Source organism: Ictalurus furcatus, chromosome 7 (assembly GCF_023375685.1).
Source record: "Ictalurus furcatus strain D&B chromosome 7, Billie_1.0, whole genome shotgun sequence".
Lineage (NCBI taxonomy): Eukaryota > Metazoa > Chordata > Actinopteri > Siluriformes > Ictaluridae > Ictalurus > Ictalurus furcatus.
In genome coordinates, this window is record NC_071261.1 from 25349297 (window position 1) to 25362943 (window position 13647).

The 13647-nt window shown below is 39.2% G+C and overlaps 1 protein-coding gene across 2 annotated transcripts; it reads left to right on the forward strand.

Annotated features, from left to right (window-relative positions):
* Positions 1-65: 65 nt before the first annotated feature.
* LOC128610252 (E3 ubiquitin-protein ligase TRIM39-like) lies at positions 66-12774 on the forward strand. Of its 2 annotated transcripts, XM_053629450.1 has the most exons (8): positions 66-313; positions 583-658; positions 1028-1584; positions 3543-3638; positions 3794-4027; positions 4124-4286; positions 4388-4423; positions 10943-12774. In XM_053629450.1, exons 2-8 carry the CDS (start codon positions 640-642, stop codon positions 11488-11490), a joined length of 1653 nt encoding a protein of 550 aa, XP_053485425.1. In that variant the 5' UTR covers positions 66-313; positions 583-639; the 3' UTR covers positions 11491-12774. The 2 variants fall into 2 exon arrangements, with proteins under 2 accessions (XP_053485425.1, XP_053485426.1); XM_053629451.1 differs by lacking the exon at positions 66-313 and having other exon boundaries at positions 339-658.
* The last annotated feature ends 873 nt before the right edge of the window (positions 12775-13647 follow it).

Below are 13647 nucleotides of genomic sequence, written 5' to 3' on the forward strand. Positions count from 1 at the left end.
AAATTAACTGCAGAAATAAAGCAGCAACACAATAAATTTAACAGAATGGTTTGTGAATGGTGAACATCATGTGTCTTATTCAGTCTACACTATACGCTGCATTACGATCAAATATGAGATGGTCCTCGTCTTAATCTAGTTCACTACATAGTGTACAGGGAAGTAACGTCACACCAGCTAAATGAAAGTGAAACGGAGTCAGTCAGAAAGCTCATCCAGCTAAAATCTTTTTACAGAAGAATATAACTACCACACGATCTTTTAATGAGGAGTGTAAATACATTCCTGTCAAAAGGCAAGGAGAAAAGTTAAGGTAGGTGATTCTGTGAATGTTCCATACAGTGGTTCAGAGGTTTTACCACACAAAGAGAGAGAGAGAGAAAGAGAGAGTGAGAGAGAGAGAGAGTGTGTGTCTCTAACACGGGAAAGTAAACATGGGGGGAAATGCTAAAGTATCCTTACTGATATCAAATACAATGCCGTTATTATGTATCAGAAATGTGAAAGTATATTTCTTACTTAGTGATGAACCAGTGTCATTGCTTATGTATGATATATGGGAACAAAACATTTCTTGAAAAGGTTTAACAGAAGCAATAATCCTCATCACCACAACCAACAAAAGGCAGAAGGAGAAGCATGGAGAGACCAGATTATTGTAAGTAACATACTGTAGTTTGTACATGAAAGTCACTGAATTGTATCTACGTAAACCAGTTGGTTGAAGATACAGTGAGTGTTAATAAAAGCAGGTGTGATGGTGTGTTTGTGATACATTCGAGCTTTATTAAAGCTTTCTTGTAACAGTCTAGCATAATGTGTGTGTGTGTGTATGTGTGTGTGTGTGTGTGTGTGCGCGCGCGCGTGGTCTTCGGTGCTGAAGAATTATAAAGAACGACAGTGCTGATCAAATGGAACCTATGAGTTAAATAAAAAGACTCTGCCATAGTTTTCTTTAACCTACACTGGTGTATAAAGTGACACTTAATAACTTACCAAAAAGATATTTTTTTCCTATCAAACCTAGTTGTGCATGACTCCAGCAGTCTCCTGTCTGAAGATCAGCTGCAGTGTTCGATCTGTCTGGATGTATTCACTGATCCAGTCACCACTCCATGTGGACACAACTTCTGTAAGAGCTGCCTTACACAGTGCTGGGAGAAGAGTCAACACTGTTACTGTCCATTATGCAAAGAGAAATTCACCAAGAGACCTGAACTGAAGATAAATACAACACTGAGAGAGGTTGCAGATCACTTCAAGAAGAAAAGTGGTCCTGACAAACCTGAGGTTCTTTGTGATGCCTGCACTGGAGAGAAGCTGAAGGCCCTGAAATCCTGTCTGGATTGTGGACTGACTTTCTGTAAAACCCATTTAGAGCCACATAATCATGTTCCCAAACTTAAGAAACATAAACTAATAAACCCTGTGGAGAACCTGGAGGACTACATATGCCAGAAACATGAGCGAGCTCTGGAGCTGTTCTGTAGAGATGATCAGACGTGTGTGTGTAAGTTCTGCACTGAGAAAGACCACAAGAATCACAACACTGTTCCTATAGAGGAGGAGAGCAGAGAGAGGAAGGTGAGAAACACTGATTAACGTCCGCTTTTGCACATTCTTATAGATAATGCGAACTAATTTATCAAGAAGTAGATCAGTGGTTAAATATCTGAAGATTATCAGTTTAAATTCTAAAAAACTGTGATTAAGTTGCTGTTAAGCCTTTAGTACTCAGTTATATAGTTGGATTGTACTCTTCCTCACATGAGTCCCTGAAATGAATAAGCACAATCAACCAAAGTTAAGTAAGGAATTTACGACAAGCCATTGAATTATTAGAAAATAATACATACCCCAAGGTGGAAATGCCGTTACACCTCGGGTGTGTTCCGTTTCAAAGGGAACTCCACATTGCGTTAGCTGAACGCTGTAGGAAGCGCCCTCGCGCATGACCGGCATCTAAAGCTTGTGTACCATCATGCCAGTTTATAGGCTGCCGTGATCAGGTGACGTGGCAATTACGCATGTCTCGTGATATATAAACGACACCTATGAACCGCAACGTCAGCCTTATTATCTTCTATTGAGACTGCATGTCTGTCGTTTGTGTAACGCTCGCAAAAAGACTCTTCATTTCCTCTCTATCTTTTCCAAAAAAAAAAAAAATCTCTTTTCTTTCCTATCCTTTAAAAAAAAGGGAGAAAAGTATGAGTGAGAGAATTCAGGAAGAGTGTTACGCCTTACTCCCCTTTCATCATGGGGTGGACCGCACACTTTCTGTGTGAAGTATCTAGGGATGGAGAACGCCACGGAAACCCTTGAGAGGTCTGACTGCGCGCATTGTGAACGCCTTACAATTAGGCAGTTCCGCTCGCTGCTCGCTCTCTTCTCAGCTGAAGCGAGTCGGGTTTCAGAGTCTTGCGGATCTGGGCCGGCTGCTGCCAAGGTCCTGGGGACCTCATATGGATCTGGAAGAGGAGCTGGAGACGAGTGGTACTCTATCTCTTGCTCTGTCTTCCGTGTCTGGCCATGAACCGCATGGCTATTTAGCTATGCTGAAGGTGGAGGAGGCACTTGCGAGCTACCTCTGTCCATCGACGGCAGGTAATTAGGGGGGCCGACTTTGCCATCCAAGCCACCGTGTAAGGCCACCATGGCGTTGGCGGACAAGGCCTATGGAGTAGTAGTCTTGCTTGTGGGTCACTGCAGACAATGACAGTGTTGCAGACCTACCAAGCAGACCTGCTGAGTGAGTTCAACATATGGCGGCATTCAACCAGTTCCTTTCCTGTCGTGTCGAGTTTACCCGGGCATCCACAAGTGGAGACCGGACCAGCGCTAGTGCGAGGGAGACACAGAAGGCGAGTACGGCAGCCCGACTCCCCCCGAAGACAGCCAGGGGAACCGGGTGGCTACAGTCACGGCCTGCTACTAAGCCTGATATGAGAATGGTCATAAAGGCCAAGCAGACAAAGGAGGAGTGGTCCTGAGGGGCCGTGGAGGGACGTATCAGGGCACATGAGGTTGTTAGAGCAGTTAGCCCCCAGTACTACTGTAGAGCCTCCCCTAGCCAAGGCTGTCCCAAGTTTTCAGTGTTCTCTGGTCAGCGAGCTGTCACAGGGCAACAAAAATCTGATGCTTTCCCTCCAATAGAATGTGGAAAAGTTAACATCACTAAAAGACCTGGCAGCATGGAAACTACTGCCGAATGTGTCTCCATGGGTTCTGTCTACTGTAGAAAAGGGATACCGGGTCCAGTTCAGAGCACGGCCCCCCCGGTTCAGAGGTGTGCTCACCACAGTAGTCAGTACAGAGCAGAGCCTGAAGTTAGCGCAGGAAGTAAGATCCTTCTTGGACAAAGGGGCCATAGAACATGTACCCCGTTCTCGATGGGAGGGAGGTTTTTACAGCCATTATTTCGCTGTGGTATAATTTAAATTAATTATTTTTTTAAAATACAAATCATTTCTAAGAATGCATTTGAAACAAAAAGAAATCTATTACTTTACATATTATATTGTCTTCTGCTCTGTCCTCAGACTCAGCTGGGGGAAACACAGACTGATGTGCAGCAGATGATTCAGGACCGACTGAAGAAGATCCAAGAGATCAAACACTCAGTAGACCTCAGCAAAGTGTGTAGAACATGCCATGACTTTATACCTGCTACATTCCTGCATACTGTGCATTCATTGTATTCTTTAAAAATGAACAAACTGCATTAAACAATTAAACACTGTTTCACTATTCAGTGTTATCTGATGGAAGTGAAAATGTGTTCCTCCTTTAGAGAAGCACAGAGAAAGAGAAAGCAGACAGTGTTGAAGTCTTCACTGCTCTGATTCGCTCCATTGAGAGAAGTCAGGCTGAGCTGCTGGAGGTGATGGAGGAGAAGCAGAAAGCAGCAGAGAGGCAGGCTGAAGGACTCATTAAAGAGCTGGAGCAGGAAATCACTGTGCTAAAGAGGAGAGACACTGAGCTGGAGCAGCTCTCACACACTGAGGAGCATCTCCACCTCCTACAGGTCAGTGTTCCTCTCTCTGCTCACTGGCAACGCAGAACATCACAGAACAACACTCACCATGCTGAGGGATTTCTCCTCTCTCCTGCTCTACTGTAGATTTACTCCTCCATGTGCAGCCCTCCACACACCAAGAACTGGACTGAGATCAGTATTAACACTGATCTGAGTGGGGACACTGTGAGGACAGCTCTGTCTCAGCTTCAGAAGACTCTGAATGAGAAACTCACTCAAACACTCAATGACAAGTTAAAGGAAACAGGTGAGAAACTTTCATATTTAACAATTTTTAGACATGAGTCTAAAATGTGTTACATTGAAATGATCTTAAATCTAATGAAAGTGATGTTTTGTTGTGATTAGTTTCCACAGAACTGAAGAGGATTCAGCAGTATGCAGGTACCGTGAGGTTTCTGATTTCCTCTCATATTAAAATGTACATATCAGCATTACACCACTGCATCATCAGACATTATTATTATTATTATTATTATTATTATTATTATTATTAACTGAATACCTCTCCAGATTAGTCCAGGAAGTCTTAAAATGTCTGTCATTAGCCTCCTCATTATAGCTCCATATTATTGCCATGCCCTAAAACTGTTAAAGCCTATTCTACTTTAGAAAGACTGATCTTCTTCTTACATTTCACTATAGTGAAGTACCCCAGAGCTCTTTTGTGTATGAACAGTCTTACTCTAGTTTACATTTTATCAAAGGTAAATGCTGTTGATCATGAAAACAGTTTTACACACATACATATAAAATAGAAAAAACTGATTGTGTCTGATGATTGTGTCATCAATTTTAGAATCTCTTCAAAGTCAGATATTCAGAACTAAAGACACATTTTTAGCACAAAAGATATTTACTTTACTTCCTTCATGTTTTTCTCAATTTTGCATCCTTTCTACGTCTTTACTAAAGCCACAGACACACACATATAAATAATGCAATATCACTATCACAAAAGGAAAATGCATTTTAATATTTCTTATCTATTTCTGATCTCACCTTGTTTCATCTTTTCATCACATTGTTTAATTACAGTGTCTGACAGGGTGGGATGTGGGTAAGATTCTAACATTCTCTATGAATAGATTAAGTAGTAATCACAGTATTTCTTGCACCTGCAGCATTACAGGATTTTAAAAAATAAATCTCAATATCAGTCTCAGTCTGTGATTATATGATCACAGTACATTAAGTAAAAATCTCTGCATCCTCAGTAGTAGGCCTAAGTAACATTCTATATTTCTGAGTCAAGAATTCCTTATTCCCCTGGTTATTAAGATCATAATAACACCATTTAATGCACATAAAATCCATCAATGCATCATTCATCCATAGTTGAGGGGTGTTTCATGCATCCCATCATGCAGTGATTACATCCCTCCACTTGTCCTCTGCCATTTATTGTATTTTAAGGCTGTCCTAATTAACCTTGGTAATTTGTGACATCTTGTAAATTATTAAATTATAAACATTTGTACATCGATGGGTCATTCCATCTCAAGTGGTCCAATACAGGTTGCTTGACCACATTTAATTTTCCTAATTTTTTGCGTGATTACCTCTATGTACTGGCACTGCAAAACCACCACTTATTTTACTTGGTTTAACTACGACAGCCATCTGGGTGTCATGGCACACAAAAATTTTGGTTATACAGCTGTTTAGGGAAACCTCAATATCTCATCTCAGGGTGGGCCTAGCTTCTTGCAACAAAAACTGATCTCTAGAGCACATTACAGGGTACATGTACATACAGTATCTCACAAAAGTGAGTACACCCCTCACATTTTTGTAAATATTTGATTATGTCTTTTCATGTGACATCACTGAAGAAATGACACTTTGCTACAATGTAAAGTAGTGAGTGGACAGCTTGTGTAACAGTGTAAATTTGCTGTCCCCTAAAAATAACTCAACACACAGCCATTAATGTCTAAACCGCTGGCAACAAAAGTGAGTACACCCCTAAGTGTAAATGTCCAAATTGAGCCCAATTAGCCATTTTCCCTCCCCGGTGTAATGTGACTTATTAGTGTTACAAGGTCTCAGGTGTGAATGGGGAGCGGGTGTGTTAAATTTGGTGTCATCACTCTCACAAGCCCTCATACTGGCCACTGGAAGTTCAACACGGCACCTCATGGCAAAGAACTCTCTGAGGATCTGAAAAAAAGAATTGTTGCTCTACATAAAGATGGCCTAGGCTATAAGAAGATTGCCAAGACCCTGACACTGAGCTGCAGCACGGTGGCCAAGACCATACAGTGGTTTAACAGGACAGGTTCCACTCAGAACAGGCCTCACCATGGTCAACCAAAGAGGTTGAGTGCACGTGCTCAGCGTCATATCCAGAGATTGTCTTTGGGAAATAGACGTATGAGTGCTGCCAGCATTGCTGCAGAGGTTGAAGGGGTGGGGGGTTAGCCTGTCAGTGCTCAGACCATACGCCGCACACTGCATCAAATTGGTCTGCATGCCTCTCGTCCCAGAAGGAAGCCTCTTCTAAAGATGATGCACAAGAAAGCCCACAAACAGTTTGCTGAAGACAAGCAGACTAAGGACATGGATTACTGGAACCATGTCCTGTGGTCTGATGAGACCAAGATAAACTTATTTGGTTCAGATGGTGGCAGGCGTGTGTGGCGGCAACCAGGTGAGGAGTACAAAGACAAGTGTGTCTTGCCTACAGTCAAGCATGGTGGTGGGAGTGTCATGGTCTGGGGCCTCATGAGTGCTGCCGGCACTGGGGAGCTACAGTTCATTGAGGGAACCATGAATGCCAACATGTACTGTGACATACTGAAGCAGAGCATGATCCCCTCCCTTCGGAGACTGGGCCAAAGGGCAGTATTCCAGCATGATAACGAGCCCAAACACACCTCCAAGATGACCACTGCCTTGCTAAAGAAGCTGAGGGTGAAGGTGATGGACTAAACCCTATTGAGCATCTGTGGGGCATCCTCAAACGGAAGTTGGAGGAGCACAAGGTCTCTAACATCCACCAGCTCCGTGATGTCGTCATGGAGGAGTAGGAGAGGACTGCAGTGGCAACTTGTGAAGCTCTGGTGAACTCCATGCCCAAGAGTGCTGGAAAATAATGGTGAATAATGGTGGCCAAACAAAATATTGACACTTTGGGCCCAATTTGGACATTTACACTTAGGGGTGTACTCGCTTTTGTTGCCAGCGGTTTAGACATTAATGGCTGTGTGTTGAGTTATTTTGAGGGGACAGCAAATTTAGACTATTATACAAGCTGTACACTCACTACTTTACATTGTAGCAAAGTGTCATTTCTTCAGTGTTGTCACATGAAAAGATATAATCAAATATTTACAAAAATGTGAGGGGTGTACTCACTTTTGTGAGATACTGTATATAACCATTTTGCACTTTATGCTTATCTTGTTATTGTAGTACAACAAACTTCCTGTTTGATGCTAACCACAGCCCCTTATATGATGTGTAATGAATAAATTCATGTTATGTCTATCAAGCAGTTTCACTGCAAGGGCTTAGCAACGTAAGTTTTGACTTTCACTTATCAGGCGAGAAAGTGCTTGTCCCTAATTACCTGATGTCACAATATTCCTAAATGCACCCTGTTTAAATGACTGTATCAGACCTGCTAATCACATTTTGACATTGGAACTGGACCACAAAATAGACACCAACAGAGCCATATGCTTTTTAAATTGGGAATGATCCATTTATTATAAATAAATAAATGTTTAATGTGTAATAAATAAATGTTTATTATAAATAAATAAATGTTTATTAATGTGAAACAAAACCTATCAATATGTTCAACTTAGCTGTCATTAAATAAGTATATACAGTCATTTGAAAAAATTCATACACACCATGGAAATTGTTGACTTTGTTTTGTTTTTGTTTTTGTTTTTTTATAAACAAGCATTTGATCATCTTTGAAACAGTGATAATTAATAATGTTGATATACTTGAACAAAACCACAAGGACGACTAGCATTTTTCAACAGAAATATCAATAGATGTAATATTGGCCTCAAAAGCTAGAATTTCCCCCTTTAGCAGAAATAACTTATTGTAGGCATTTGCATAGTTGTCCACCAGGCTCTGACATCAGCTTGTTCTGACTTCAGAATTTTTGACCACTCTTCCATGCAATATTCTTTCAGTGCCAAGATGTTTGAGGGTTTTCCTATATGTAATGACCATTTCAAATCCCCCCACAACATTTTAATGGGATTCAAATCCAGGCTTTGACTAGGCCATTCCATAACCCTCCATTTCTTCTTTTTGAGCCATTATTTAGTGGATTTTCTTGTGTACTTAGGATCATTATCCTGTTGAAAGGTCCACTTTCGGTTCAACTTTGACTTACAGACAGATGGCCTCACATTATCTTCAAGCACTCTTTGATGTGATGCAGAATTCATGGTTGAATCAATGAATGCATGCTGTTCAGTCCCCGAGAAAGTGAAGCAACCCCAAACCATAACATTTCCATCACTGTACTTCACAGATGGTATGAGGTGCTTCTCCTGAAAAGCTGCCTTTGTTCTGTGCCAAACCTGTCTGCTGTTACTATGGCCAAAGAACTCTATATCTTTGATTCATCTTTTCAGAGCACATTATTCCAAAAGACCTGGTCTTTGCCTGTATGCTCATTGGCAAAGTGTAGTCTTGCAAAGTGTGGCACGCCTCCCATGCAGGTCAAATTTGTGCAGTTTCTTTCTGATTGTAGAAACATGCACTTTGACACCAACAGTTGCAAGACTTATTAGCAGATCCTGTGATGAAATTTTAGGGTTCTTGGAGACTTATTTTTGCATCAGATGGTCTGCTCTTGAGCTGAATTTGCTGGGACAGTTAGTCCTGGAAAAATTGGCAGTCGTTTGAAATTTTTCCTTTACAGTGGAATGATGTAGTTCAAATAATCTGGAGATCTTTTTAAATCCCTTGCCAGACTCAGAGGCATCCACAACCATTTTTCTGAAGGGCTTACAGAACTCTTTAGATCTTGGCATGATGACACCACACACCTCAATAGCAAAGGGAACACCAGATACTAGATATGAGGGGTATAAATAAGACAGGTTCCACCTGCACTCCCTAAGCAGGCTCTAATCACTGGCACTCAATCTTGAACACCTGATTCTAATTTATAGATTTTAAGGTGTCATAAATGTAAGGGTGAGCTTACTATTTCCATGTGACTGATCTGTTTTTTTGTTAATGTCAATTTTATGTGTCATTTGACACATTTATCAATAGGCACTGTTTCAAAGAGGGTAAAATGTTTGCTTGTCCAAATATGTCAAAAAAAGCCAACAATTTCCATGGGGTGTACTTATTTTTTCACATGACTGTAGTTACCATCAGTTAACTACATTCATTAGAGAGGCTAATGAACACTGCACTGCACTTTAGAAAGAGAAAAAGCCTAAGATTTTAACCAAAAAAATTAAAGGCCTAAAATGAAGTGACAACTCTAACACTAAAATACCAGCTTCCCCTATCATTTCATTAAAATCAGGCAGTAAAATGATTATATATTGCATGTAGAAATGTGCTAATATTATTAATTAATACTATTAATCACTCTTGGTGAAATTCAATATTTTAGCTAAACAAATTATACTATATGGTCAAAAATTTGTCAGACACCTGACCATCACACTCGTATGTGCTTCTTGAACATGACATTTCATCCCAAAAATGAACATTCCAGATTTAGTCCCCGTTATGCTGTTATAATAACCTCCACAATTCTGGGAAGGCTTTCCACTAGATTTTGTAGCATGTGGGAATTTGTGCTCATTCAGCCACAAGAGATTTAGTCAGGTCAGGCACTTATGTTGGGTGAGGAGGTCTGGGGCTCAGTTGATGTTCCACTTCATCCAAAATTTGTTCAGTGGGGTTGAGGTCAGGGCTCTGTGCAGGACATTCAAGTTATTTCACTCCAAACTAGGCATAGCTTGTCTTCATGGATCTCGCTTTGTGCACAGTCACAGGCATTGTCATGCTGGAACAAGTTTGGACATTCTGTACAAATGTCTGCTTCCAACTTTGTGGGAACAGTTTTGAGAACCACATATGAGTGTGATGGCCAGGTGTCTACAAACTTTTGGCTAAATAAGTGCATCAAAAATCTCACTGCAATTTTGCATTGTTTGTTCATTTTACCCAAACTATTTTTTGTGGACAGCATAGTCTGTCTGAAAATCTCTTTTGATGTCAGTTTTACACTGATGACATAAACCCAGAGAAGCTGGGTTTCTATTGTCTCCTTTTTGCATATAAATAATTATCTCAGTGTTTATTGGATAGTGCATTCCTTGCTTGTAGTAGCTCTGTAGTAGTCAATAACCAAATACATACATTTTACACAACTACTAAAGCTTTTATTGTTGTAATTGGTAATATTGTAAACAAATTGTAAGCATAACATTTGTTTGATTATTTGCATCTGTTTTTTGTTTATTTATAGATCTAGATATGTCACCACGTTCTTTAGTGATATTGAGCTAGCTATTTTGCAGCTTAGCTGGCAAACACTTCTAGTTTTGTCTTTTAATGCTATAGTTTAAGTCTTTTGATGCTTTTCTTATGTGAAGACACTGAGAATTAAACAGATTAAACAGATAAAAACAGAACACACACAGATATATACTTCAGTAACAGACACCTGTGCTTCCCCTATTAAAAAAAAAAAAAAGACGCCAACTTCCTGTGAGGTATACCATGCAGTACTTTGAATATGAACAGGTTTGTTCACAAAAAAACTGGAAAGTGGGCTTCACGGGGAGAAATTTTTAAGATGTCTCCTCTAATGTAGAATTATTTATATGATCCACTCCACTGGATGATTTCATCTTTACCTGAAAACTCACATCTCACTCTGTGTGTTTCTATCAGTGGATGTGACTCTGGATTCTGATACAGCTTATCCTGAACTCATCCTGTCTGCTGATGGAAAACAAGTGACACATGGAGACACACGACAGGATCTCCCTGATACACCACAGAGGTTTAATAAATGTGTCTGTGTTCTGGGAAAGCAGTGTTTCTCCTCAGGGAGATTTTATTATGAGGTGCAGGTCAGAGGGAAAACTGCGTGGGATTTGGGAGTGGCTAAAGAGTCCATTAACAGGAAGGGGAAGATTACACTGAGACCTCATCATGGATTCTGGACTGTGTGGCTGAGGAATGAGAATCAGTATACGGCTAATGCTGGTCCCGCTGTCCCTCTCACACTGAGAGAGAAGGTGGAGAAGGTGGGGGTGTTTGTGGATTATGAGGAGGGTCTGGTCTCCTTTTATGATGTGAAGGCCAGCTCTCATATCTACTCTTTCACTGGTCAGTCTTTCACTGAGAAACTCTATCCTTACTTCTGTCCTTATTTAAAAGAAGGAGGTAAAAATTCAGCACCATTGATCATCTCTCCTGTAATTAAGACTGAATGATTTTTTTTTAAATCTCACATAAAATGGTAAGCTTAAAAATGGATTTTGAAACATTTTTCTGGTGCACAATTTGAAAACCACAGAACAACAATGTAATACAATCTAAAAATAATAGTAGTGATTAAATAAGAAAAAAATAATAAATCTTTTTAAAGATGAAAACCTAAATTGATGTGACAATTCTATTTTCACTTTTTTTTTCAGATATTCAGAAGTGAAATTTCTACTATAAATTGTGTATCACTACAGTACATACAAATATCCAATTAAAATATATACATAACATTTTAGGCTACACTAAATTAAAATTCTGATTAATTAATAAAATCAAAATCGTATGATCTTATGCAAAAATCTAATATATTGTTAAGTATAGAGTCTGTGCTTATTATCACAACTTTTATCCAACTTTAATTATCACACTCACTTCAGGCTTGTGAAACTTTGTCATTACAAGAATTGAATAGTTACCATACAGAGGAAGAGAGCAGTGTAACTCTGTGACATTGTGATACTTTGTGATACTTTTAGCTCTGTCTTTAGCTCAGTTACTTTAGCTCAGTAGTCTTAAGATGAGAAAGTGAATTAGCATGAACAGATATGTCAAGCAATTACACTGATGCATATGAGAATTATTGATGATTAGAAAAGAAAACACACCACAATCAAGCCACACATGCACCAAAAATAATATTGTACCAAAAAATAAGAACCACAAGTGGCCAACCAGTTTCTATTGCCTAAAAATATTCACACTGAGATTTTGAATATTCTCCACATAATACTATGCTTTTATTTTGAGTGCTATTAACCTTCGTATACTATTTTAGTGAAAAGATTTTGCCTCCGTCCTTGTTATTCTCACCTGGTTTAAAGGCACTGTTTTTAAAGTGAGATTGTATAAGAGAATGTGACTGTTACATTGGGGAAATTACTTTCTCAACTCTTTCAATCATTTGTATTTTTGATTTGTTTCCCTTCCCTTATATATTAAAATAAAGCTTGTCCTGATTACCCCTGTTAATTGTGTAATATTTTGAAGGAACTAATGAGACATAGCATTTAATGTTTGTCAAGATGTTATTTATGGGCAGAACCTAAAAGACAATGATTTTTGTGTGTGTGTGTGTCTAGAAGATGACAATAGTTGTTTTTTTTAGTTAGTAAAAGCAAAGTCTAGTCTCTTGGAATGCTTCTCCTTGTTACCACTGCTAAGTGATTGTTTTAATCTGAAACTGTGCATTAGGATGTGGCATGTTCACATTTAGATTAGAAGCTCTGGTCTCTGGACATTTAGCTGACATTTCTAGGAGAATTAAAAATGAAATCAAAAACAAATCCAAGAATCTAGCTGAGCAGTACAGGGATAAGAGCCCAGAAGCAGCTCTCTGCCAAACACACAGCTTATAAACAGTTGGACAATGTGATTGTTTTTTTTATTATTATTTGGGATGAGAAAAAATCTGTTTTAAGATATTTTAAACAAATTTCCAACCCCATTTAGTTAAAATTAGAAATTCACATCCAACAACATAGTTCCTATAACATGAAACAAAAGCAGATTAGCATAATAACAAACATTAATATATATCAGTTATGGAAAAAACTTCCCTCATGTGAGAGCTCACTGATCGAAAACAGGTCATAGTGTGCTGTCTGGTTTGTCTCAGAAACTGTGAGGTATAAATACCAACATCTGACCTGGACAGTTGGATCAACCACTTGTGTGAGATACACATACACAATTTCAATCATAACCCAGAGGCTAGACCGTTTCACAGGGCATGAGGTGGGAATAAACATGAAATTAATTTTATATTGCTCTTTTGCAAAACATAAAATTTAATTACAGTTCAAACTTCAATTTCTTGAGGCACAATACAAATTCTAAATTATAATATTTTCAGATTTTTGCATTTAAATTCACATTTCTGACGACACACGTCTAATTCGATAGAAATGTCCCATGATGGGTAACATGTAGTAACAATCTGTAAACACATCCATTCATTCATCTTCAGTAATCATGTTATCCTGGTCAGTGAGCGATGGATCCTGAACCTGAGTACACTAGCTGTAAGGCAGGAGGAAAACTCCCTGGATGAGATGCCAGTCCATCACTGAGCAGCTAGAAAATCAGGTTTATTTCCAGTTCAA